Raw genomic sequence first — 24824 nt, forward strand, 5'->3', positions numbered from 1 at the left:
ATATATGATCTAATCCACATGTTTAAACTAGAGGGGGAGACTGAAGCACAGTAAATTTACAACATCTACAACTAATCTTTTTGTTTACTTTTACCACAGTAAAGATTTTTGGGTTTTCATAAGGCGTTAATGAAGGTGTTGTTTTTTTAGGTCAACCATAATTGTAAATATGTCCATGAGCACATAGGATAAGAGGAAATTCAAATTGACACAGTAGCAAAAAATAATTATTTTTTTTTATTTATTATTATATGTATGCTAAAAATAATACTGACCAAATCACGTTAACTATCTGACTATCGCGATATTCTTACAGCTGTGGTGTGTACGTCAGCTAGTATCCAAGCTAGTAGCTAACTAAGCTAAAGCTAGGCTAACTAGCTGTTGTCTGCTGCGGAGGGACATGTAGCCAGTCAAAACAAATCGGCCTCAATGAAGGATCTTCCAGAGTAAATAACTGGGTCATGGAGTTAAGAAATATCAAGGACCAGGTAGTAAACACAACTTTTGCTCTTGTCTAGTTTAGCGTTAGATAACTAACAGGACCAGTGGCGCTGCAAACAGCTGGCTAGTCATGGTAGCGACATGTCGACCAAAGTTTGCAACAAGGCTTGTTATTAATGTCACACATTTGTTTTGCCCTGTAACATTAGACCTCACGTTTGGGTTTGCATGGTCGTGATCAATTGATACGTTATTCTATGTTTGGATTTTGTTAAGCATCCAAGATCCTGTCATCATTTAGTGTCTGCTCTTTAAACTGCAGCCATCTACAGTTTATTTCTGTCTGTGCTGGAAACCTGCACATTCACTATAACTATTGCAGGCATATTTGGCCATGATGAAATTTTAACGCAATGTCCTTAACTGAAGCCGTAAAGTCTGCGCAGATTTTATTGGCTAATGTATTTAATTATAGGGACAGTTACTGAACATTGATATGATGACCAGATAGTAGCCATAAACCAATTTCCATTGCCGTCCCTGAGCAGGTTGATGTAACACTTGAACTAGATATAAACATTAGCAACGCTGCGGTGACCGTATACCTCCATCTTAAACTTGAGCAGTGGCAGGACCCTGACCCTTGAAGTTAAATGTTACTGGTGAAAACTGTGTTTGTCCTAATTCATGAAAAAAAACATCTGCTGTTAAAAAGGTCTATTTCACCGGATTTTTCAGACATTCTTGAGCTTTACTTGCACATGTTCTGCAAGTTTAACTCATTGGAAGCTGCTAACAAATAAAACCAACTTTCTGTTACACTGTTCCGTTAACACCAAAGATCATAGCAAATTGTCTTTTGTTTGAAGTGTTTATTTAGTGGAGGTGCTGTCATTCCATGTGGGATTTTATAAATTATGCAAGTTTTTAAAGTTGTTAAAGCTTAACAGTTTGATACAGACTGATACAGTCAGGGGAAATACTTATTGTCCAATATTTAAATGTTTCAATGTTATCATTGTCTTCACTCATTTATTTATGATTACGGCTTCTACATCGTTGACTTCTATGCTTCTATGCTTTTTTTTTACATTTATTTATTTTGCTTGATGACAACAAATTATATCTATATCTGATGCAATATAAGTAGGCAAAATATGATTTAAAATTTACCACAGAAGTCAGCTCAAGCAATCCTGATATATCTGATATTGGCAAAAAGTCCAACATCATGCACCCCTTGTATATACATAGGGCAAATGTGTATTCCATACCATCAACACAAATCTCTTGCATTCGGGAACTTTGTCTAGTTTTCATTTTATTTTTGACTAATTTCTGCTTTGCATCTCCCTTCCAGTCTCCATTGGTCCAAGCTATATTCAGCCGAAACACAGAAGAGGTGACGTTATTGTTGAACCACAACGAAGATGTCAATTCACTGGTAAAATTAACTCTTTTTCATTTCAGCAGCGATATGTTTTAAATGTTAACCCTCGTACAAATTAGCGCGTTGTGGCTTTGAATGTTCCTTTAAATGTTAATTAACTTGTGTATGTTTAAGATAATTGTGTGTTGCAAAGCAGGGTTTCTGTTCACACCTCTGTAATTGTGAAGTTGATCAAATGTTTATTGTGACCATGCAGAGTCCAAAAAATATATGAATATATATTTCTGAATATATGAAAAATAATGATATAACACTGAATGTTCTGGTAAAATTTGATGTGTTTCAGGACCAAGAACAAAGTACACCACTTCATGCTGCTGCTTATTTGGGTGATGTCCACATTATGGACCTCCTTATTTCTTCAGGTAGAAGATAATAATTTTGTATCAAGAAGCAGATCAGATACCTTTTTAATTTTTTGCAACTACCCGATTTTGTTTTTACTCAAAAAACAAAACCTTTGCACCTTGTGTTACAGGTGCAAAGGTCAACGCGAAGGACCATGGTTTGCTGACTCCTTTACATCGAGCAGCTTTCTCACGAAATGAAGTAAGTTCCTTTTTCTCAAAACACAAAAGGATCCAGAATCTACTGTTTTACTGACACCTTTTTACTTTTATATTTTCCTCCCAGAAAGCCGTGGAGCTGCTACTAAAGCACAAAGCAGAGGTCAATGCACGCGACAAGTTCTGGCATACGGCTTTGCACATGGCAGCTGCAAACTGGGCTATAGGTTGTGCTAAAGCTCTGATTCCACATGTTTGCAGCCTGGATGTTAGTGACAGGTCAGGGAGGACACCACTGCATCTTGCAGCACACAGCGGCCATGGAGAGGTAAACTGTAAAGTTGATCATAGTAACCCATGTGATTGTTTTACAAATACATCACTTTATGTTTTCCTTTTATAAAAGTAAATCTGCTATAGGGAAGTGAAGCACTTTCTGGTGTATTTGTGAATGAAATCTTCTTGTAATATTATTCTATTATATTATTCTATTTTCACACGGTATTTGTATTTGTCAATCTGTTGTCAAAAAAATATATCTGCTGTCCAGTTGGTTGTAGTAGATTGGTATGAGATGATGTGATAAACACACTAATTGAGCCTGTTGTTGTGTTTCTGCAGATGGTTAACCTGCTCCTGAGCAAAGGTGCCAACGTCTGTGCCAAAGATAAGAAAGAAAGGCAGGCCATCCACTGGGCTGCATACCAAGGTTAGTAACGTCACTCCACTACAGACTCAAGTAAGGGAGTATATAAACATTTTAAGACAAAGAAATGTGTGGAAAATAATTAGATTTTAAACAATGACATAATGGGGAAAGTACATACATCCTGTTACCACATTTAATCTGTTTTATACATTTCTCTGACAGGATGGAATTATTGCATTTAATGTGATCATTTTTGATGTACATCTTTGTTATGATTGATCTATGGCAACTATTTATGACTGACACACATAGTAAACAGGTTCTATTGTTGCATGCAAGCTTATCTGAAATGTATGTCATTTAAATAAACTCCTCTTTCAGGGCATACAGATGTCATGAAGCTGCTGGTGTCCCACAGCGCTGACATGACATGTATGGACAAACGTGGCTACACTCCGCTCCATGCAGCAGCAGCCAGTGGACAGTTAGACATGGTCAGATATCTGTTGAGGCTGGGAGTGGAGGTAAGGTGGAGTGGAAACAAAACCGACATAATTTTCCATTGTAATCAATTATTGTAGCTGTCTTTTTTTTTTACTGTACATTATGCACAGGATTTGCATAGATTTAGATAGATTTACATGTGCCTGACGTTGTTTCAGAGAGTTTTTCTCTGGGAATGGTATTGGCTTTAAAGACAATATTGAGCTGAATATAACCCAAAATAATAATGTCTTTAAAGAAGTAAAATTCCTCCTTTCTGAACCCATTTGGCCTTGTCTTAATGTCTGCCTAATATTCATCAACAAACAAACAATGCTTTAGAGCTGGTCATCGTATATTTTCCTCCTCCGACTCTCAGATTGACGAACTCAACACTTTCGGAAACTCTGCGCTCCACATGGCCTGTCACACTGGGCAGGACACTGTGGCCAATGAGCTGGTGAACGGCGGTGCCAACATCAATCAGCCCAACCACCAGGGCAACACGCCGCTGCATCTGGCTGCTGCCTCCTCCTGCGGGGTGCTGTGTCTCGAGCTGCTGATCAACAACGGGGCTGATGTCAACCTGCAGGTGAAGTGAATTTGAAAAGACCTGATGTAGATGAAAGTGATGGGGGAGACTTTACACTACAGTACAGTGACAACATGGTGGAACCCCTTGAAAATTAGATGGTTCATCTCAAGGGACTATCTAGTAATACAGTTTTTGTAACATGGTAATAATAGGCTTGGTAATAGCAATTGTAATAGTGTGGTAATAAGGAGATAAAGTTACAGTAATGCAAAGTATTTTGATATTCAGGGTTTTTTTTTTTTAATTAGATCTGATAATTACCAAACTATAAGGCTGACATTTTCTCTCCTATGTACCACACATTCTAACCTTGGAGGATTAAATGTTTAGTTGAGGGCCCTCTCGTATTAAAAAATGATGATGTGTTTGCACACAAAACATGTTTTTGTTTTCTCTGTTGAACAGAATATTGAGGGGAAGATCCCTTTGCATATGGCTGCCATGCATGGACGCTTTACAGGCTCCCAGATTCTGATCCAAAATGGTAACATTAAATGTTGCTTGGAAATATTTACACAGCATCCTGATCAAAGCACATGATGACCAATTGTAAAATTATCTTCACAATGCAATCTGACTTAAAACATCAGAGCTCATGTCCTCATCTCACATACTTTATCTTATCAAAGCTATGTTTCCTTCTGTCTTTATACACAGGTGGGGAGATCGACTGTGTGGATGTGTATGGAAGCACTCCTCTTCATGTTGCTGCTAGATATGGTCAGGAGCTGTTGATCAGCACTCTGCTAACAAATGGAGCTGAAAAGTCCAGGTACTGGTCTCCATCTGATGAGTCCAGATTGTCTGTCTAATGGTGCTTGTCTCTCAAGGCGTGTTTTCATTCTGACCAGGACAGCCGCATTTCCATCAAGTGGTACAGTGAAGTTTAGTTCTCCATGGTACAGTTTGGAATGGTAAACCCACAGCTGGCCCCCAGGGTGAACCCCTGGTGATGAGGGGGCCCCCAGTAGTGTGTGAAGAAAAAACATTTTAAGAAAGAAATCTAGATATCTTTAGATATATAACTGAATAGTGTTGAGCTTAATTGATTTGGTTTTATTTTGGAGCTGAAGTTTTAAAATCCAAAGTCATTAAACTGGTTTAAGTATCACCACACTCAGCGCTTTACTTTGAATATGAAAGTGCATATTAATACTAGCTCACTGTAGTGATTTTACTGCCCTCTAAGGTGTAAATAACACAACTATAATTAATGCAGTTTATAGTGTTACATTTCTATCAATAATAGTCTTTATTAGTTTACTATTATTAGTAAAGACTTTGGCTGGCACTTTGGCGGTAAACTACTGTGGGGTGTTATGGCCAGATGATGATTGCTACTCCAGCCACATAAAGAGCCTGACATCATACCAGCTCAAAAAGGTCTTACCCATCAAAAAAAAAAGTAGGAAGGTACGGATCAGTTGTATATTTACACAAATACTTTCACATTCAAGAGGTGATCTATCACAAACAACTTATTTAATATATTATGATATGGACCAACATAACGTTAGTAAATATCTGTATTACCCAGTCCAACAGAAACACACATGTTCACCTACAGATTCCGTTATTGCAAGAGATTCTTTAATGTTGTGTTTTTCCACTCTAATCTATAAAGACAAGGCATTCATGGGATGCTTCCACTACATTTAGCAGCGCTCTATGGATATCCAGACTGTTGTCGAAAGTTACTGTCTAATGGTGAGAATCTGTTTGATTCAGCCTCTAATTTAATTTCTCATCCTTGTTCCTTTAACTGTTTACTCACCTTGTGCTGTTTTCTGTTGTTCAGGTCAGTTTTACCACATTATGTCATCTCAAATATCATCAGTCGGGATTGATGTAAACGTCCTGGATGATTTCGGGAGGACCTGTCTGCATGCGGCTGCTTCTGGAGGGTGACTGATCTAACAACCACACACTTAAACAAAACGTTGGAACAGTTTTCCACATAGATTTTTTAGGGGAAAGTAAAAACAATGTTTAAGGGGAGTAACTGGAAATATCAACACAAAATTAATTTACAGCAAAACTTTTAGGTCGAGAATTATTTTTCCCAGCACCGCGTCCCACTTGGATTAGTCTCTACTTTATTTTAAGAGGAGATGTCACAACTTAGTTTTAATCCATCTACTTAGAATCTCTGTATAAGATTAAAGGATTATCCTATCACCATGGGGTTGCACTGATCAGCCACATTTAAACTGGTTTTTATAGGATGCCAGTAAGGCTGGCAAATATGACTTATAAATAATATGTAGATATTTTTAGGCTATATCCCGATATATACGAGATATATGAGGATATAAAGCTGCGCATGGGTTCTTTCTCTGGCCTCATCTCTTTTGAGATCCTCTGTTTTACAGTTATTACCTTTTTTTTCAGATAATGAAGGATAGGTGCATTAGAAACACTGACATCGTCTAGAGATATAATACTGATATATATTGCCCAGCTTAAGATAACCTGTCCAGATCAGTGATTTCCAAAGTGTAAACCACAGCCCCCTGGTGGGCTTTGCGATACTGCAGTTGGGCTGAGAGAAGGTCATTAAAAAAACCAAAAATTATGAAGTTTCTAGTAACTATAAAATATTTAATTAATTTTGAAAAAATGCTTTGCAAATATAAGGATGCTGTTATTATACCTTAGACATGTAACAGATAATTCAATTGTTCAGTTAAATGTAATATATGGAAATGCATGATCCTGTCTTCTTGGCATGTAAAAAAAACGTATTTTACATGCCTAAATATTTTTGCACAAATGACAGTGGTCTCTCACAGATCTGAAATATTTTTCTCTAAATCCTAATCTACATCTTACTCTGTTTTTCCCTCTTATGTGACAGAAATGTCGACTGCCTCAACTTGATCATAAATGGTGGTGCTGAACTGGACATAAAGGATAATTTGGGAAGGTAAATAGGCGCTAAGATTGTAACTGCACCTCACTGTTACCTGATATCACAGTTGTCCTCTGCTGTATTGCGCAGATCTCCTCTGCACTATGCTGCAGCCAATGGGAACAGCCAATGCACCATTTCCCTGGTCAGAGCTGGAGCAGAGGTCAATGAGCTGGACCTGATGGGCTGCAGTCCTCTGCACTACACTGCTGCTTCACACACCTTCTGTGGGTAAGAGAGCGCACTTAATTCAATGTCTCTTATTTCATAACTCGGAAAGAGAAATGGTAGCATCCTGTGAAAAGTTCTTCTGTTGGCAATCGCTGACCTCATTCAAGCCACATGTATATGTACGTGTCCTTTCTTTCCACAGTGGAAACACAAACTCTGAGGTTGACTACAGTTTGGAAAAGGAACAAGAGGCCTCACTGTGAGTCACATTTTGTTGACACATACACAAAGTAGTTGAAGCTTTTTTTTTGCTTTTAAGTGTGAAGTAAAGTTAACTACATGTCAAAATCGTAAATCAGGTAAATCATCAAATGTCTAACTAGCTGTCCAATTTTCTTTAAATATTTGCAAAGAAGTTGGCTTTAATTCTTGATGTTCAAAAACAAATTTGGGAACACAAAGCAACAATAATGGAAAGGATACTAAAACAAACAGGATTCCTAATCTTTTTTGTCTGTGTGTGTTCAGGTGTTTAGACTTCTTACTTGATAATGGAGCAAATCCGATTGTGAAGAACAGTAAGGGTTACAGTGCCGTTCACTATGCAGCTGCATATGGGAACAAACAGCACCTGGAACTGGTCAGTACCAGCCTTTATTTTAATCCTTTTAATTTTAATTTTGTCACAAAAAGTTTTTTATTGTTTCTCCTCTGACTCTTGCAGCTCCTGGAGATTTCTTTCAACTGTCTCGAAGAAGCTGAAAGTAACATTCCAGTCAGTCCATTGCACTTAGCTGTGAGTCAAAGTACCTAACTGTTTATGCCGTAATATATATAATGTACGCATAAACATGGAACAGGCGTCATACATACACAGGCTGTGACTCTGAAATTGAAATGCATTTTTCCACTGTAGGCATATTATGGTCACCAGGAGGCGCTGCATTTGCTGTGTGAGACATTAGTGAGTCTGGATGTGCGGGACATTGAAGGCCGAACTGCCCTCCACCTGGCTGCTCGGAGAGGATTTGCCCCGTGTGTGGAGGTGCTGCTAACACATCAAGCTTCTTACACACTGAGGGAGCACAAGCACAAGTGGACGGCTCTCCATGCTGCAGGTGTGTTTATGATGAGGTCGGGTTTTTGTTATTAAACTGAAAATTACACTATGTTACAACTTTATTTTATACACAAGGAAATTATTCTTAATACATATTTTCTTCCCCCATGAGCAGCTGCTGAGGGCCAGATGGACTGTCTGCTTTTACTGGTCAATAGGGAACAAAGTGCTGACATCATTGACTGTGCGGATACACAGGGACAGTGAGTCAATCCTTTTTTTAAATGCTGTGCTATTTTCTTCTTTTATCTTTCACATTCTGGGATGCTAAATAGTATGTTACACAACTGGCCATTAATTGACATTTTCACTAGGTTGTCTAAATTAAGGCCACACCGCAGAGTAGTGGTATTAGTATTAGACATTACAGAAATGAATGTTGAGATTGAAACTGTACATTGTTTTTACTAGATATTTAAAGAAAATGCTAAAAATAATTGATATTCAAGCATAAAACAGTCAGTGTGTTTATTACTGTGACATTTGGGTGTATACAAGAACATTTACTATATGGTGACTGTGACCAAACAAACACATTTTCCCTCACATTGTATTCATTGCAGTCTTGTTGATCTACAAACCTAAGACAATGTTTTTCTGATATGATCAGGGAATTAAACATTTTAATCCTCACAACAGTGAAGCCTTTGTTTTGATTTGTTTGCAGGACGGCTCTCATGCTGGCAGCTCTGGGACGTCACATCGACTGTGTCCACATCCTGTTGGAGAAAGGAGCGAACGCTGATGCTGCAGACAAAAAGGGCTTCACTGCGTTACACAGAGCTGTATGTATGAATGTGTGTGCATGCGAGTGTATCCTGTCACTTTTATATGTGTAAATGGGTATGTAAATACAGCATTAAGATTTTTTAGATTAGATTAGACCAGATTAGATCTTACTTTACTGATCACACACTGGGGAAATTCATTTGTTACAATTAGACAAATATAAAATATAAAAGTACCATTGCAAGTACAGAAACAGAAGTAATAACAGGTGAATTGTAGTAGTGCAAAAGTTTGTATTTGACAGTGTAACACATTTCTGCAGGATTATAACACAGTGCTGGTGCTCTACAGTCTGATTGTAGTGGGGATGAAGTTACAGATGCTTTTTGTCCCCTCACATCATACATTCTCTTTTCCCCTCTTCAGACCATGTTGGACAGTGAGGACTCTGTATCTGCTCTATTGGAACACAAGGCTTCCGCTCTGTGCCGAGACTCTCAGGGAAGGACCCCGCTGCACCTCGCGGCCTCCTGTGGTCACACCGAGCTACTCCGCAGTTTGCTCAAGGCTGCTGTGAAAGCTGACCCTCTGGACTCCATGCTAGACCACAGAGGCTACACACCCACACACTGGGCTGCCTACCACGGTGGGACATCTAGCAAGAATTTTTTTCCCTCTGGTTCACAGATTATAACTGGACGTAAAGCTGGGAATCAAGAATTGAAACCGAAGTAGAATCTGATGCCATATGCCAGGAATTGGGTACCCATGAGAAAAAGATTTATTTAGATTCTGTGTAACAAAAGATGTGTATTGGCAAGTCTTTCTTTAATAGAACTGAGTTAGTTGTTTGTAGGGCTGCAACTATTATTTGATAATCGATTAATTAAAACAAGTTTTCTGATTTTTCAGCTTCTTAATTTTAATATTTTCTGGTTTCTTTGCCCCATATAACAAAGAAATCTTTAAAACCAGTTATTTTAGTTTGTGGACAAAACAACACACTTGAGAATATGATCATTTCGAGGTTTGGGAAACAACGTTTGACATTTTATCGACCAAACAAGTACTCACTTAATTGAGAAAATAATTGACACGTTAGACAATTATAAAAATAATTGACAGTTGCAGCCCTAGTTGTTTGCAAGTATATTTTTGGCACTGAATGAACTTCAGTTGTCACATATTCCATTAAACTATACTGGAACTGGAATTGATGAGAAGAATTAGAATCAAACCAGAATGGATACAATTCAGATGATTCCCAACCCTATTTGGACATGACAAAAACATGGCTTAAAAAAAAATAAAAAAGCCTTTTTTAATATGGCTACCACAGTCTTAGGGCAAGCACAGCACAGTGTACCATCTATCTATAGCAGCATTTTAGTCTCTTATTTTTATCACTTGGTTGTTCTGTTAAACACATTTGTTTGTTTCCTGTTTTCTATAGGACACGAAGGATGTTTACACATTTTACTTGAAAGCAAACGTTTATGCAACCAGGAGAGAAACCTGTTCACGCCGTTGCACTGTGCTCTGTGAGTATATAATACATGTAAAGACTCATCAGAGACTAATTCATTTGATATTAAAAAGAATATACATAACATATACCTGTATATTTTATAATAATGTACAAGTACTGTTCATGTTGACTCAGTGATGTTTGGAGAACTATGACCTAAATGGATGAAAATCTACACAGACGACAAACAAAATGCTGCTTTTAAAACATAATTGTTCTTCCTCTGCAGAGTTAACGGACATGAAGTTGCTGCTGAACTTCTAGTGAAGACAAATGGACCTCAAACTGTCCACATTAGTGATGCCAAAGGAAGGTGGGTTCTGCTCTGAGCTGAGATCTAACATCTGTTTACTGTTGTTATGAATCAGTCAATGTACTCTATGTACAGATGATGATGGTTGCAGTGTAATGTTTGGCTTGAAATGAACATAAAATCAGTGTTTTTATTTTTAATTAATACACACAACTTAAATGTGTGTGTTTACTGTGTATTTATTGGTTGTTTTGTTACTACAGGACACCTCTGCATGCAGCTGCCTATTCAGGAAATGTTGCTGGGCTGCAGGTGGTTCTGGCCCAGGGAGCAGAGGTAAACGCTGTGGACCACAGTGGCTACACTGCTCTGATGATTGCTGCTGACCGTGGACAGACTTCGGCTGTGGGTAAGTAACAGAAATACTTGATGTCATCCTGTTAAAGTGTGTGACTTGGTATTAATGTTAAATTACATCAAGACAACTTACAGGTCAGTGTGAGGATAAAACTTCATGATGATGATCCTGCAATAGATCCTCTGATGCTGGGTTTTGTACAGTACGGTATGGTTTGGAATGGTAAAGCCCTGGGTCAGGCTTGCGTTTTGACTGAGAACAGTGCCTTTACTTGGTAGGCGGGGCGTGGAGGACATTCAGCAGCTCTTTATTTCCTGCCTGGTTTGTGGCTGTTTCTTTCAACATGACGCCAAGCTTTGTACGAGAATAGGCTGCGGGTGTTCGACTTCCATGGGATATTTACACCGATTGCAAGGGAGTGACGGTTTTCTGTCGCCCAATCAGCTGACTGTCGTGGGTGGAGTTGGTCTAGTTCCACCCTGACCATACAATTTAATTTTACTCTGGTACCCCAAGGGAAGGGTGCCCATGAATGGAACTGGGGGCTGGTTATTTTTGTACTATTCCTAATAGATATGCAAAAAATACATACTGTACTGTACCAAACCAAACTGTTCCGAAAAGTCTCCATTTATCTGTTGCTCCTCGTCCTGATCCTCACAGTCCTTGCTGATGATTTCCTTTTATATTCAAATACATGCATAATATTTTTCCCTGTTATACTAAAAATTTTTCTTATTTTATTTTCTGCCTTTACAGAATTTTTGCTGCACAATGCGAAGCCCGATCTGACCCTGGTGGATGTCAATAATAACACAGCCCTTCACTTAGCCTGTAGCAAGGTCTCACAAACACTCACACACAAACACGTGCATGTACTGTATGCATGCAGGGGCAAAATAATTATGATCACCTTCTTAATAAATAAGGACATATCTGCTGTAAACGTGGTTAAAGTGTAATCAATTCATGTTATTTAATAAATATATTAATAATAAATACTTTTTTTAAAACTTGAAGCATTTGTCAAAACGGTTACATAATACTTTACAATCATAAGATTACAGTTAAAACATGTTCAATAAGTAAAAATTTAAAAAAATTGAATAATGCATTTGCTCAGTAGCAGTTTAATGGAATTTAAAATAAATGAAAGATTTGATTACATTTTCAGCCAAATGTTTTTGCAGTTGCAAATACGTAATTAATGCAATCTTATTGAAGCTCATTCTTACTGTTTTCAATGTGTTTGACTTTGCAGGGTCATGAGATGTGTGCTCTGTTGATCCTTGGTGAGATCAGCGACTCTTCGCTCATAAATGCAACTAACAGCGCTCTCCAAATGTGAGTTGTTGTTGGAATTCACGCATTCAAAATTCAACGAATACTAGACTGTTTGTAATTTTATGTAGTCTACTGGTTCCCTCCTGAAGCCAGGAAATAAAAATATATTCAATGGGCAAATGTGACCAAGTGCAGGTTCAACTTAAACTGTCTGGATAAAATGATCGTATGGGTACCATAGATGTTTTGATTATGAATGTATGATTAGAATAAATATTAAAAGTTAATAAAGGCTGATGAGGTTAATACAGCAATGCTGATCAGCAATTTTGCCCCAAACATTTGGTCTCATTTGTTTGATTTTCTGATCTCTTTGTCAAATGTAGTGTAGATGATGAAATGCATTGTTTTGGGTTTGATGAATAGTGTTTCATTGTTTTGTAGATGAGAACAAAGTTTTATATGTTTACAATATTGACTTGTGTGTCACTGGCCTCAGTAATATTGCTTGTGAAATCTTAAAGATAGTTATTTGGTATTTTATGGTAGTTGTTGAATTACTGCCTCCTTTAACCTTTACTCTTCCTTTACCTTATAAGATGGTTGGTTTCCGCTAACGATTAACTCAGTGTAACCAGACCTGTGGGATGTTTTTGTATAGGCCTCTTCACATTGCAGCACGGAAAGGCCTGGCGACTGTAGTGCAGGTGTTACTGAGCAGAGGAGCAGCAGTCATGGCTGTAGATGAGGAAGGTGAGAAGAAATCATTATTTTTCTGTGCCAGTAAAGTACATTTTCCTGTAAAAACAGTGTCCTTTACCTTCGGGCAGTCAGCCTTTTCTATAAAAGGCTTACAAATGTGGAACACACTACCAACTGCAATAAAATTAAAGATTATAAATTATATAATAAAAATGTAAACAATGTTCTATATCTGTGTACTGTAACTATATAATATGTAACATTGATATCGTACACATGCCAGCTTTTATATCTAATCTTATTGTCATATATCATAATTGTATATCATAACCTCAATTGAGACATTTTGTGTTTTTTTGTCCTCCTTTTATTGAAATCTTACAAAGGCCTAACTAGGGTCAAAAGTTGTAAACTAGCAATAGATAGCTATACATAAAGATGGCTATATGTTTGTCCCTATCAAAAAAACTCTATAAATAAATAAAATTAATATTATTTTTCCTGTTGACACCCTGCAGGCCACACACCAGCTCTGGCCTGTGCCCCAAACAAGAATGTGGCCGACTGTCTGGCCCTGATCCTCTCCACCATGAAGCCTTTCTCTCCCAGTGAGGCCGGCGGTGGCACGGCCTCCCTCTTCAATCCCATCCTGAAGAACTGTGGGATTTCCAATGGAAACCTTTGTCACGCCTAAGCTTAAGACTAGATGCGCCAGCACGGGTGTGAGACCGAGTGAAATCTTAACCATGTGTAGCCTAAAATCACCCACATGAAACCACAACGTGCAAGTCTTTATGAACAAGTGTGGTCATGTTTAGCTTTTTCTTTCACACATCATGACATTTTTACTTTTGTGTCACATGTAGCTGCACATAGACTGTGTGCGCTCATGCACCAGTAGAATAGTCTCCCTCTCTAAAAATCTAGTCTTACATAGTACTAATAATAGCAGACCTCTTATGTTGTCTTTTAATATTTTACTTGAGTTTAGGGCATAAATATGTTATTTAAATGAAGCACTAACCTTTAGAAATGAATGGAGGTTTTAACATGAGCACAGAATACGAGCCTGTCTACCTGAACCACAGCCACTGTCAGTATTGCCTTCATTTCTTACCTCCTTAACCACCAAAGCCTGAAATCTCCACTCTCATACAGAGCTGACTCAAGAGCTATTACTTATTATGCATTGCTTCGTAATATACTTGTTTTCAAAAATATCTAATCCAGCAGGTGCTATTAACTTTCCATGCAATTATTAAGATTCTATTTTCTTATTCTTTCCAGAGTGTAGAAGACTGGTAATAATAACTGTATTATTCTAATATTATCATGACTTATGTCTCATTTCAGTAATGATAAGAGTCATAAACATCTTACAGTTTAAGAAAATATATAGTTTACTGAGTCTAGTGTATATATTATTCTTAAAATGAAGTCAATCTTTTGTATAACCTTGAAATACCCAAATTATTGAGAATGAACCTCAGGTCAGTGTGTACTGTACAGCTGGTGCAATAAAAAGCACATCTGGAGCTGGATGTTGCATAACAAGTATAAAGCAGGACTGATTTTTTTGTTTTATTCTCTTTTTTTTTCAAATTAAGTGCATATTGTAAGAATTTTCAAATTGCTTGTTTCCTGATACTAAAACACAGATATTTGTATTGATTTACAGTGACTCCCTCATTTTTTAGAAATGACAGCTAATTGTCTCTTTTTTTTATTTTTCCTTGTCTTGATGACTCATTTCTTTCAACACTAGCTGACACTAACTGAAATTTCAACCAAGAAAAATTAGCAGTGCTAATACATTTTTCTTTGGTTCTTTTCACTTTGTATTTGGCTTAGTAACTGTGTACAGGAACACACATTTGCTGCCTCTGTAAAGATAAAGGTTTTATAAATTGAGTTGTGCATTTAATAATAAACTTTTTGAATTTGCACTCTGAGATAAAAGTTTACATTTAAGTGAAGCCTTTCCTCCTAACGTTTATGCAATTATTCTATAATACAGTAAAGCACTATGCTATGAGTGTGTCCTACAAAGGGCAGTTTTACACCTTCACTTGAATCTTTAGAGTAAATGTTTGTTTTCAGGAATTTCTCCGTTTCAGCTTTTCACTGAGCAAACTGTTTGTCTTCCCTAACATATTTCTAAGATTTCAGAGTGCAACTTGACTGCTGTATGGTTTAGTTGTGGATGACATTCATATTAAGAAAAAATAAATAAACTTGCTCCCATATAAAGCTTTTTATTCTCCATTTGAGTTGTCTGTTGTCTGTGAACACACAATGCACCTCCACTTTGACATGTGTGTCCATCCGCCCTTGTTGTTCAGTGCCTTTTTTAAAATATTTTTTTAATAGTTAATACAGGCTTTGTGTCCTAAAACAGAAATAACAATAAGGAGACGAACTATAACCCTAAGACTAAAACGGCGTACAGATTAAATAAATTGTAGAATTTATGCAACTCTTTGCATTGTTATGATGATATAATATTTATCAAAATGATTAACTAATGATTAACTAATAAAAAAGTATTATTCGTACGTAAATGGCCAATAGAAGTAAATCTTGTAATTTGTCGTATTGTCCTCTCCCGGCTGCCGTCGCCGGTCCCAGCTGCTCCAGTGATTTACAGCAGTCTGTTCTTCGTCGTCCTCTTGACTGCTGTCGTCCAGACAGCTATCTTTTCAGCAGGTCACGAAAATGGCGAATGTGGTGCTGGAGTTTAAAGTCTCTGCGGGCGACTCCGAGCCTCAGAATCGCCCCGTCCTGATTGTCGGACAGCAGGCAAACCTGCAGCAAGTCAGCTGGAGCCAAATCAAAGGAAAACTGCAGCCGGTGGTTAGCAAAGAGGTTAGCTGTGGATAATGATAATGATGATACTCCATTGACAGCTAATGTTAGCTCACGCAGCTAACGTTACCTAGCATCATGACTAGCTACAGTGCTACCTAACTAGCTCGCTTTAAGTTTTTGTAATTGAGTAATTTACAACAACATAACAGGTTTATTTATATCTTATGTAACAAAAATGAATGTCTTAAAATGTAATGTTTCAAACGAAGTAATGAAAAGTACAGAAGTACAAAAATGTATACGAAGGAGTACAAAAGTGGAGACGTTATTTAATTAATTGGAGATAATGGAGAAGAAAACTAGTTTTATTATTCTTTGTTGTGTGTTAGGTTTCATTATATCATTTTAGACTTATGTCAATGAGAACAGATGAGAATGTGAATACTTTAGAAAAGACAACGTTCACTTGTCACTGTCCTTTAGACTAACATGGTCACAAACTATTTTAATATGAATAGAATTTGCTCGGGCTGCAGTGATGAATCGATTATTAATCGATTACTAAATTAATTGTAAACTATTTTGATAATTGATTATTTGGTGTTAGATTTTCAGCCTCTTAAATGTGAATATGTTCTGGTCTCCATTTGACAAAGACATCTTTAAAACTGAATAATTTTGGTTTGTTGACAGAACAAGACATTAAAGCACATTATTTTCAGGTTTGAGAAACATCAATAAACATTTTTAACATTTTATGTACTAAACAAGTAGCAATCAATTAATTGAAAAAATTATCCACAGATTAATCGCTAATGAAAATAATCGTTAGCTGCAGCTCTAGAATTTACAAATATCAAAATTCTAAATCTATGCAGAATGTGATGATTTTATTTGAATGTTGCTGAAGGTACGGGAAATGTCTTTGATCGAAATATACTTAATCGTGACCTCAACCAGGCTGGAACAATGACAACATGTTTAAAAACTAGTAGCAAAAGATCAAAAAAAAAAAAAGGGAATAAATAAGAACAAATAAGATAAATGATAAAGCAGAGTAAACCTGACTGCAATCGTTGCATTTTATATTTTCTAGCTTGATTACATCCAACAACAGTAATGGCTGTGTTGTGATCAACTTGGCAAAACTTAATTTGGTTCTTACAAGCTAGATGAATCCACAAGGAATAGCATGAGTTAACAAGTTAATATTAAGAAATTGGAAAGCTATGTACAGAGTACAGATATAACCTGTAGGAATGTCACATTCATCAAAGAACTCAAGAGGTGAGCTTGATCAATGTTGTCAGAGGTTTATATGATTATTGTTTAATGGAAAGATAAATTACAATGCTAATTTCATTAAAGTTGAAGATTTCTTCTTCCTCGCAGGAAATGTCTCCTAATCCAGTGCTTCTCCATATCCTCTGAAAATGATTGTCCAATATAGTTATTACTCCATTGCTTGCAGTGAGCTATTTCCTAGATCGTGAAAGATAGTGAAAGGACTTTGTCTAATTTAACGCTGGTATGTGTGACGCTGTCTGACACTGAGGTGACACTTGGAAGCCTTAAATTTAAAACTCACTGTGGCATTTTTCCATTTACATATAGAGTGATTTTTTTTTCCGTCTGGTCTTGGTCTGTTGAGACGCACACACACATTTGTTATGACAGATAATGCATAACCTTTGCAAAACTGCTGATCTTCTTGTCCTTAAACAACAGGAAGGTGATATTAAATCTTATATCTCTCAGACTCTGTCTTGTCCTCAAAATGAGCTCAGTAAATTTTTTTGTTCTTGGTGTTTTACAGCAGTTGAACTAATTTTGTTTTAGAGCCCTTCTTTCTTACATCTTGATCACTTTTGCACTGTAGAAAGTCAGGTTCTACAGATCGCAAAGGATGGAAACAATTCCTTGTACTTTAACACAAGAGCAATACATTGTGCAAAAGTATAGTGTCTCACTCTATATTCACCATAAAATGTTTTTGACAGGTCTGGCAGGCGGCTCTTAATGCTTTGAACCCAAATCCCACGGACAACTGCCCCCTGTATCTCAACCATGCAACGGTGGCTGCCCTTCCTTCGCGGGTCAGCAGACATAACAGCCCGTCTTCTGCCCACTTTTTGTCCCGTCTGGTTCGTTCCTGTCTGCCTGGAGGAAACAACCGCTGCATCGTGGTCAGTATCCTCATTTGAATTTGTGCTAGCCTTTTTATGTACTAGTTAATTGATCCCATTATTGTTATCTCTTTTAGCAGGGATACTTTACAACTATTTGAGTCTTTCAGTTGACTACAGTTAAACTACTGTCTTTCTGCCAGTATACATGCACTGGAGGAAATGATTTGTTGAAAGAAGTGTGTCAGCCTACACTATGCTACCCTTTCAACTTGTTAGTAGCCAGTTTCTGATTTATGTCAAGTTTTCATTCTCAGTCTTCCTACCGTCTGTCAACTTTAAAAATATTAAATTGTTTAAGCTGACAGAGCAATCACTCTCCTTGCCAAAAAAATGTATCGGCCTAAAGTCCATCATGTTTTTATTGCGGTTGACCTTTGCTTCTGTGTACTGGTTTCTTTCTTTTTTTAAATGTTATTGTTTAAGCTGGAGATGGGAACTGTGGCACATGCCCAGAGCCCCCAGGCCAGCCTCTGTCAGACTCTGGTCCAACTGGAGTTTGAGAAATTTGATTTAGTACAATTTCAGTTGGACTGACACTTTAACTTGGCATCTTTCTTCTCCAGATGGTGTGTGAGCGTTCAGATGTGTTTGCGTCTTCCTGTGCCATTGCTCGGGCTTTCCCCATCTTTTCTCGCCGCTCCACATCCTTGCGCAGGACTGAGAAAAAGCATGTCACTCTGGAGTTTGTGATTATTGGTCAGGACAGCAATCCCCTGAATGTGGCAGAACTTGAGGTGGTGACCTGATTTATTTTCTTTTTTTCTTTTTGTTTTATTTACAAAGCATTACATTATGCACAGCAGTCTGCCATAGTTGAAGCTTTTTCTTGTGTGTGTTCAGTGTCTCTCCAATGCTGCTGATGGAGTGCGGTTGGCAGCGCGCATTGTGGACACACCATGCAATGAGATGAATACAGATCACTTCTTAGATGTAAGTGAAAGGATTTGTCTTTTGAAAATGTTGTTGACATTACAAAACTGGGATGTCGTTATTATACGTTTGCCACACACAAATGCATGTCTCATACTCGTAGGAGATCAAGGCTGTTGGGACTGAACTTGGAATCACACCAGTGATCATTCGTGGAGAGGAACTGAAGCAAAGAGGGTTTGGAGGTAAAGAGTGTGTTAACATCTCTTAATCTCCGTAAATAACAGCACAGCTGGTTTACTAATGGAAGTGCATTTTTTAATCAGAAAATGGAATTTTCAGTTAATTGATATAATTGACAGATTGATTATAAAATAGTTATGATATTATCATTAGATACTAACTTAACTTGGTGCATTCTTCACTATATGGAGATAATAAGTTATTGTATCATAATCACATAGCTTTCATCATAATAACTTTTATTCCATGCCAGTGGTGTCAGTTTTTATTTTTCTAACAGCAGCCATAAGTAAACAAATGTTTAAATTAAATATGTATTTTCATGTGAAGAGCACCTGACCCATACTGTGGGGACACTTTTAAGGCTATTTATATTTTCACTTGTTAAATTATTATAAAATCAATTCCAGTTACTTTCATTATTAAAATTAACATTTGGTTTGCCAAGGAACACACTACAATTATTTGTTAACTGTGCATATTTACTCACTGCTTGCTTGTTAATAAACAAACATTTATTACATTTCGCTAAAAAAAAATTCTCTACCTTTGTGCAGCCTGCAATCCTGATATATACTAATTTGATTTCATGTTGTCTTAACATTTTTGTTTAGGTCTTTATAATTTGATTAGCATGCATATAAGTTCTCATCTTAAAGATGGCAAAGTGTCAGCTTGATCATTGGTAAGTAGGATTATTTATGTGTTTTATCTGTTTCTCTTGACTCTGCCAGGTATCTATGGAGTGGGAAAGGCAGCAGAGAATCCTCCAGCCTTAGCAGTATTAAGCCACACACCAGATGGTGCGACTCAAACCATTGCCTGGGTAGGCAAGGGTATTGTGTACGACACCGGTGGACTCAGCATAAAAGGAAAGGTACTTGATGGTTGGTGACTGTTATGAAAGAGTTCCGTCCTGCTGATTCACCATTTTAGTCAGCAGAGTGGTGGATCAGTGACTAGTGTTTACTGCTTTGGTTTCTAAAACAATTTCTATCTTATTCATTGAAATCCTCTTTATGTCCTGATAACTTTAAATTAATTAAAGGTGTCTCAAAAGTATGATGAGGTCATTAACGTCAAAGTTTTGCTCACACCACACGGTCTATGTACCGTAGTATGTAGTATGATGCAGATGCTGTGCTGATGACCAGTTTTTGATTGACAAGATAGAAATATACAAGACTCTGGAGCCCCTACTGTCTGTTAGATGCGGATTTTGCGAGTGAAGCTCAGAAAACAAATAGCAGCCCGTTGTGTGTTATTTGTGCCGCGATATATATGCCATTTGCATTTGTACATATTGTACACTGTAATTAAAAAAACACTATATAACATTTCCTTGTTTCAGTTTTACATAATTTATTGTGGGGCAGAATTTATGTATTAATAAGTGGTTGTGAAATCAGCTTCCTCTGTTTCAAACCAGACCAGCAACTGCCACTGGTATGAGTATGTGCTGCAGCGATCGGGACAGAGAGAACAGAGCAGGGAGCATTTTATTACAATATGAACAGTTAAATACAAGAAATATTATATACATGTCACACTGTAATCAGAGCAATTTTAGATCTCCAATCAGTTTAAAAAAAATGGCTCTGATCTGATGCTTGAGATTGGGAATGGGACATCCATACAACCCCCCATGTGTTCACCATTCATTATTTGAAACTGAAAACCTGTAATAGGGATGATTTGTTTTGTACAAGACGACTATGACTTGATGATTCTACTGACATCCACGATCTGTTAGATTTAAGCTGATTGTCAATAATCCTTTAACATACGGTTGTATCTGTGTGCACCAATTTATATAGTAAAATGTAGGCACTTGCAAGTACATGGTTTACAAACCAGCTGAAAAAAGCCTTTCTGAAAGCTGCAGCATTAGCTGAACATCAGCGATCAGGTGACTGATGATGTTACTGTTTTGTTTCATTTCATTTTGTCTAGACAACAATGCCAGGAATGAAGAGAGACTGTGGTGGAGCTGCTGCTATTTTGGGAGCTTTTAAAGCTACAATTAAACAGGTGATTTAGATTATTCCATTGTTAAGTTGTCATCCTCTGTCAATCTTCAGCTTTATTTTTTTCAAATCCCTCATTTGTTTGCATTAGGGCTTTAAGGATAATCTCCATGCAGTGTTTTGCCTTGCTGAGAACTCTGTTGGACCTGCTGCTACACGACCTGATGACATCCACACACTCTACTCTGGAAAGTGAGGCTTATCTTCCTGTATTTAATCGTTTCCTTGGAATTTCATTTGATGTCTTAAGGTGATAGTTCAGGGTTTTTTAAGTGTTATATGAGGTACTGACACATAGTCGGCGCTGACATCACTGTGACATGGGCCAGCCTGAGTCATGTACGCTTGCATATAAGAAAAACGTGACTTCAAAAAACAGATTTTAGCTACTTAAAGAAAGGCTCAACTAAAAATAAGTCTGCCCATTGAAGTCTACAATGGCTTAAGAATATGTTTGCCACTTGCCACTGTTACAGTCTTTTGCTACTAGAAATTGAAGTTTCTCATATTAAAGTCCAAAGAAAAACAAAAATCAATCATTTTAATTGACACACATAAGTTGTTGATCTACTGCTGTCTCTATGAGTCGGTTGATATGTGTTATTTTGTGACTTTGGTGTTTAAATTCTTCCTTTGGATGACCAGCAGCTCCTGTGTCCCCACAAGCTAAACATTTTCATTTTCTTCAAAGCTAGGAGGTGAGTGTTCTTCTCTCAGGCTGGACCCTGACAATAGCAGCTTACCATGTGTCAGTACATTAAATAAATACCTGAACTGTCCCTTTAAGTGTCTATTCCCTGATTTATTTATATCTCTGTCCTATCACAGAATGACTGCACAAGCCAAATCAACAGGAAGGAACATCAACCGGTGCTAAATTATCATTTGTTTTATTCTCAAGGACGGTGGAGATCAACAACACTGATGCAGAGGGGAGGCTGGTGCTGGCTGATGGGGTGGTGTACGCCAGCAAAGACCTGTCAGCTGATATTATTCTGGATATGGCTACACTGACGGGGGCACAGGTTGGTGCCAATTACAGAATGTCTCCTCTTCACACATTATATATATATATATTGGAAAATAGTGGCTGATGATGCAAAAATAGTACAACTAGAAACCATTTCTCTCCAGTTTTGTGTTTAGGAATGTTTTTTCTAAAATATGTCTCAATGATGGACCAGAGCCATAGTTAGCATAACCACCTCAAACATACAGTATAAAAACCCCACTGCTTTATCAGCAGTTTTCCGTTCACCTCGTTAGTAACTGCACCTGCTCCTAATTTTCAGTCAGCAGGTTTTGTCTTTGTATCCCTCACCCTTTTTTGTTGCTATCGTCCAGGGGATCTCCACAGGAAAGCACCATGCAGCTGTGATGACCAACAGCGAGCAGTGGGAGGTTGCATGCGTGCGCGCCGGCCGCAGCAGCGGAGATCTGGCTCACCCTCTGGTTTACTGCCCCGAGCTGCATTTCAGCGAGTTCACCTCTGCCATGGCTGACATGAAGAACTCTGTGGCAGTAAGTGACGTATTACAAATCCATCAAAACTAAGAAGAGTTGAGAACCACTATGCTGTATGTTGGAGTAAACAGAGGTGTCAAATTGTCCCAGGAATAAGTAATCAATATACAGTGTCATTGCTTTTAACCAAACTATTTGACATTGAATGTATTATGTTGTAATTCTCTCGTTCTCCCTGTTCTTTCGACAGGATCGAGAAAACGCCCAGAGCTCCTGCGCTGGCCTCTTTATTGGTTCCCACTTGGGCTTTGATTGGTCTGGTGTCTGGGTCCATGTTGATATCGCCTCTCCTGTTCATGCTGTGAGTACCAGAGTTTTTAATGTGCTGACTGACAGTTTGCAGTCAGTGATTTGATTTTTGTCCCAATAATAATCTTGACGTGACATTTCTTAAGTGGAAAAAAAAAAAACTAAGCTCATGAATGTCAATCAGATACTAGAAAGATTAGATGTGATGTTTAACTCTGGCATCAGAAATCAATTTAGACCACGTCTGACTGTTTGTGGTGTTTAAATTATGGAATACATGCACAGAAATCTCTTAGTCCAAGTATACTTTTTATACTTTTTGAATGAAAAGAAGAGGGAACTGCTTTTAAATCTGTAGTGTAACTTTAAAATGTAAACATCAAGTTGCTGTCTTTTCATTGAAATGTTCATTATCAGACAGTGCTGCAACACCGAGAAATCAGGGATATGAGTTCCGTTGATGTTTTACAAATCTTTTTTTTTTTTTTTAAAGAAACCCTAATTTTTAACTTTGCATTTATCACCTTTCGAAGCACAATTACCAAGAAGCTGATCATAGGGGTTCAGAACAAACAGAGCAGCATGGTGTTTCAGTGATATTATTGAAAGGTGCAGAGAAGCTTTACTGTAATGACACTGGATATTGTGATCTGATCCTTGTTTTTGCATTTTACCTGGTCTCTGCAGGGAGAGCGTGCCACAGGATTTGGTGTTGCTCTGCTCATGGCCTTGTTTGGTCAGGCATCAGATGACTCCATGCTGAACCAGGTGTCTCCTCTGGGTGCAGCCACTTGCATGTCTGGAGACCAGATGGAGCGAGACTGCAAAAGACGGAGACTGGTGTAGAGCGTCTGCTCTGCTGCTTACACACACACACACACACACAGACATGCACACCATTAAATCAAGTGCTCATCCACTTAAAGATAAAACATTTTAAATGTGATTCAGCTTTCAGTGTTTGATTGACTGAATTTGGCTTTATTAAACCGATAATCATAGGTAAATCTGACATGTCCTTATTAAATTGGCTTTTTCCTGCACCGCTTCTCTATTTCTCAGTTACTTGAGAAATGGGTGGTTTACATTTATGAATAAACCACTCAGATTTTTAAAACTACACCTTGCTTTCAAATACCCATCTCATCCAGAGCAATGTATATTGATACTACAGTATATGCAAACTGAGAATTATGCCATATATTCACTCAGACTTAGCGTTCCACTTTCTTTTTTGTATCCACTGTACTTTGTAAATATCTTGTGAATGGATGGACTGAGTGATCCCTGGACCAAAATGGAGGATTGAGTGTTTGTGCCGATTTCAGAGTTGAAAACTTGAACTGTGTCAGATCAGTAACGACAACCACTGAAACACAAAATGTTAATTAAGAAGTGTTTGACAGAATCCAGTGTGTGATGTGTGGTGTTTGTCACCCATGTGATGATCCTGTTGTCCTTCAATAAAAGGCAGTGCCATCTGACTTACTTGTGAAATATACTTTTTATTATTATTTATACTGTTGATTTTGCCCCTATGCAGAAACAGAAGGTTTCTACATTAGATCTACAGTGCAATAGATTTCTAGATCTGTAGTAGATTTTATTAAAAGTATTTAAACGACTAGAGGTGTGTAGTAGAGTTAAACTGTGAAGAAGTAAAGAATATTTTGTCTTCATCGTTCTCTTGTAGATTTTATCTAACAGATTTATATGTGATTTTCTGTGTTG

The 24824-nt window shown here is 37.6% G+C and overlaps 2 protein-coding genes across 3 annotated transcripts; both read left to right on the top strand.

Moving 5' to 3' along the window:
* Positions 1 to 314: 314 nt before the first annotated feature.
* On the top strand, positions 315 to 15437 carry LOC122768333 (serine/threonine-protein phosphatase 6 regulatory ankyrin repeat subunit C-like). Of its 2 annotated transcripts, XM_044024255.1 has the most exons (28): positions 321 to 491; positions 1805 to 1888; positions 2181 to 2259; positions 2373 to 2443; positions 2528 to 2728; positions 3022 to 3109; positions 3431 to 3573; positions 3912 to 4124; positions 4533 to 4611; positions 4785 to 4899; positions 5752 to 5834; positions 5926 to 6031; positions 6985 to 7053; positions 7129 to 7269; positions 7412 to 7468; positions 7738 to 7849; positions 7934 to 8005; positions 8126 to 8327; positions 8445 to 8532; positions 8997 to 9114; positions 9485 to 9704; positions 10512 to 10599; positions 10816 to 10899; positions 11103 to 11248; positions 11957 to 12039; positions 12459 to 12541; positions 13143 to 13234; positions 13702 to 15437. In XM_044024255.1, exons 1-28 carry the CDS (start codon positions 465 to 467, stop codon positions 13875 to 13877), a joined length of 3120 nt encoding a protein of 1039 aa, XP_043880190.1. In that variant the 5' UTR covers positions 321 to 464; the 3' UTR covers positions 13878 to 15437. The 2 variants fall into 2 exon arrangements, 1 of the variants encoding a protein (XP_043880190.1); XR_006360293.1 differs by lacking the exons at positions 9485 to 9704; positions 10512 to 10599; positions 10816 to 10899; ... (3 more) ...; positions 13143 to 13234; positions 13702 to 15437 and having other exon boundaries at positions 315 to 491; positions 8126 to 8343; positions 8997 to 9112.
* Positions 15438 to 15822: 385 nt separating this feature from the next.
* On the top strand, positions 15823 to 24577 carry npepl1 (aminopeptidase like 1). The gene is made up of 12 exons (XM_044023271.1): positions 15823 to 16048; positions 17992 to 18177; positions 18744 to 18914; positions 19021 to 19110; positions 19214 to 19295; positions 20028 to 20170; positions 21247 to 21324; positions 21412 to 21512; positions 22222 to 22345; positions 22665 to 22841; positions 23035 to 23145; positions 23781 to 24577. The coding sequence occupies exons 1-12, from the start codon at positions 15899 to 15901 to the stop codon at positions 23937 to 23939; spliced, it is 1572 nt and encodes a 523-aa protein (XP_043879206.1). The 5' UTR covers positions 15823 to 15898; the 3' UTR covers positions 23940 to 24577.
* The last annotated feature ends 247 nt before the right edge of the window (positions 24578 to 24824 follow it).

The sequence above is a fragment of the Solea senegalensis genome, linkage group LG4 (genome assembly GCF_019176455.1).
Source record: "Solea senegalensis isolate Sse05_10M linkage group LG4, IFAPA_SoseM_1, whole genome shotgun sequence".
Taxonomy (NCBI): domain Eukaryota; kingdom Metazoa; phylum Chordata; class Actinopteri; order Pleuronectiformes; family Soleidae; genus Solea; species Solea senegalensis.

Excerpts from the sequence above, each read along its gene's own strand:
- LOC122768333 (XM_044024255.1), top strand. The coding sequence starts at position 465 with ATGGAGTTAAGAAATATCAAGGACCAG. Across the intron at positions 7,469-7,737 it reads AAGGAACAAGAGGCCTCACT|GTGTTTAGACTTCTTACTTG; the intron begins GTGAGTCACATT and ends GTGTGTGTTCAG. Across the intron at positions 11,249-11,956 it reads TGGACAGACTTCGGCTGTGG|AATTTTTGCTGCACAATGCG; the intron begins GTAAGTAACAGA and ends CTGCCTTTACAG.
- npepl1 (XM_044023271.1), top strand. The coding sequence starts at position 15,899 with ATGGCGAATGTGGTGCTGGAGTTTAAAGTCTCTGCGGGCGACTCCGAG. Across the intron at positions 18,178-18,743 it reads GAAACAACCGCTGCATCGTG|ATGGTGTGTGAGCGTTCAGA; the intron begins GTCAGTATCCTC and ends TTTCTTCTCCAG. Across the intron at positions 20,171-21,246 it reads GACTCAGCATAAAAGGAAAG|ACAACAATGCCAGGAATGAA; the intron begins GTACTTGATGGT and ends CATTTTGTCTAG.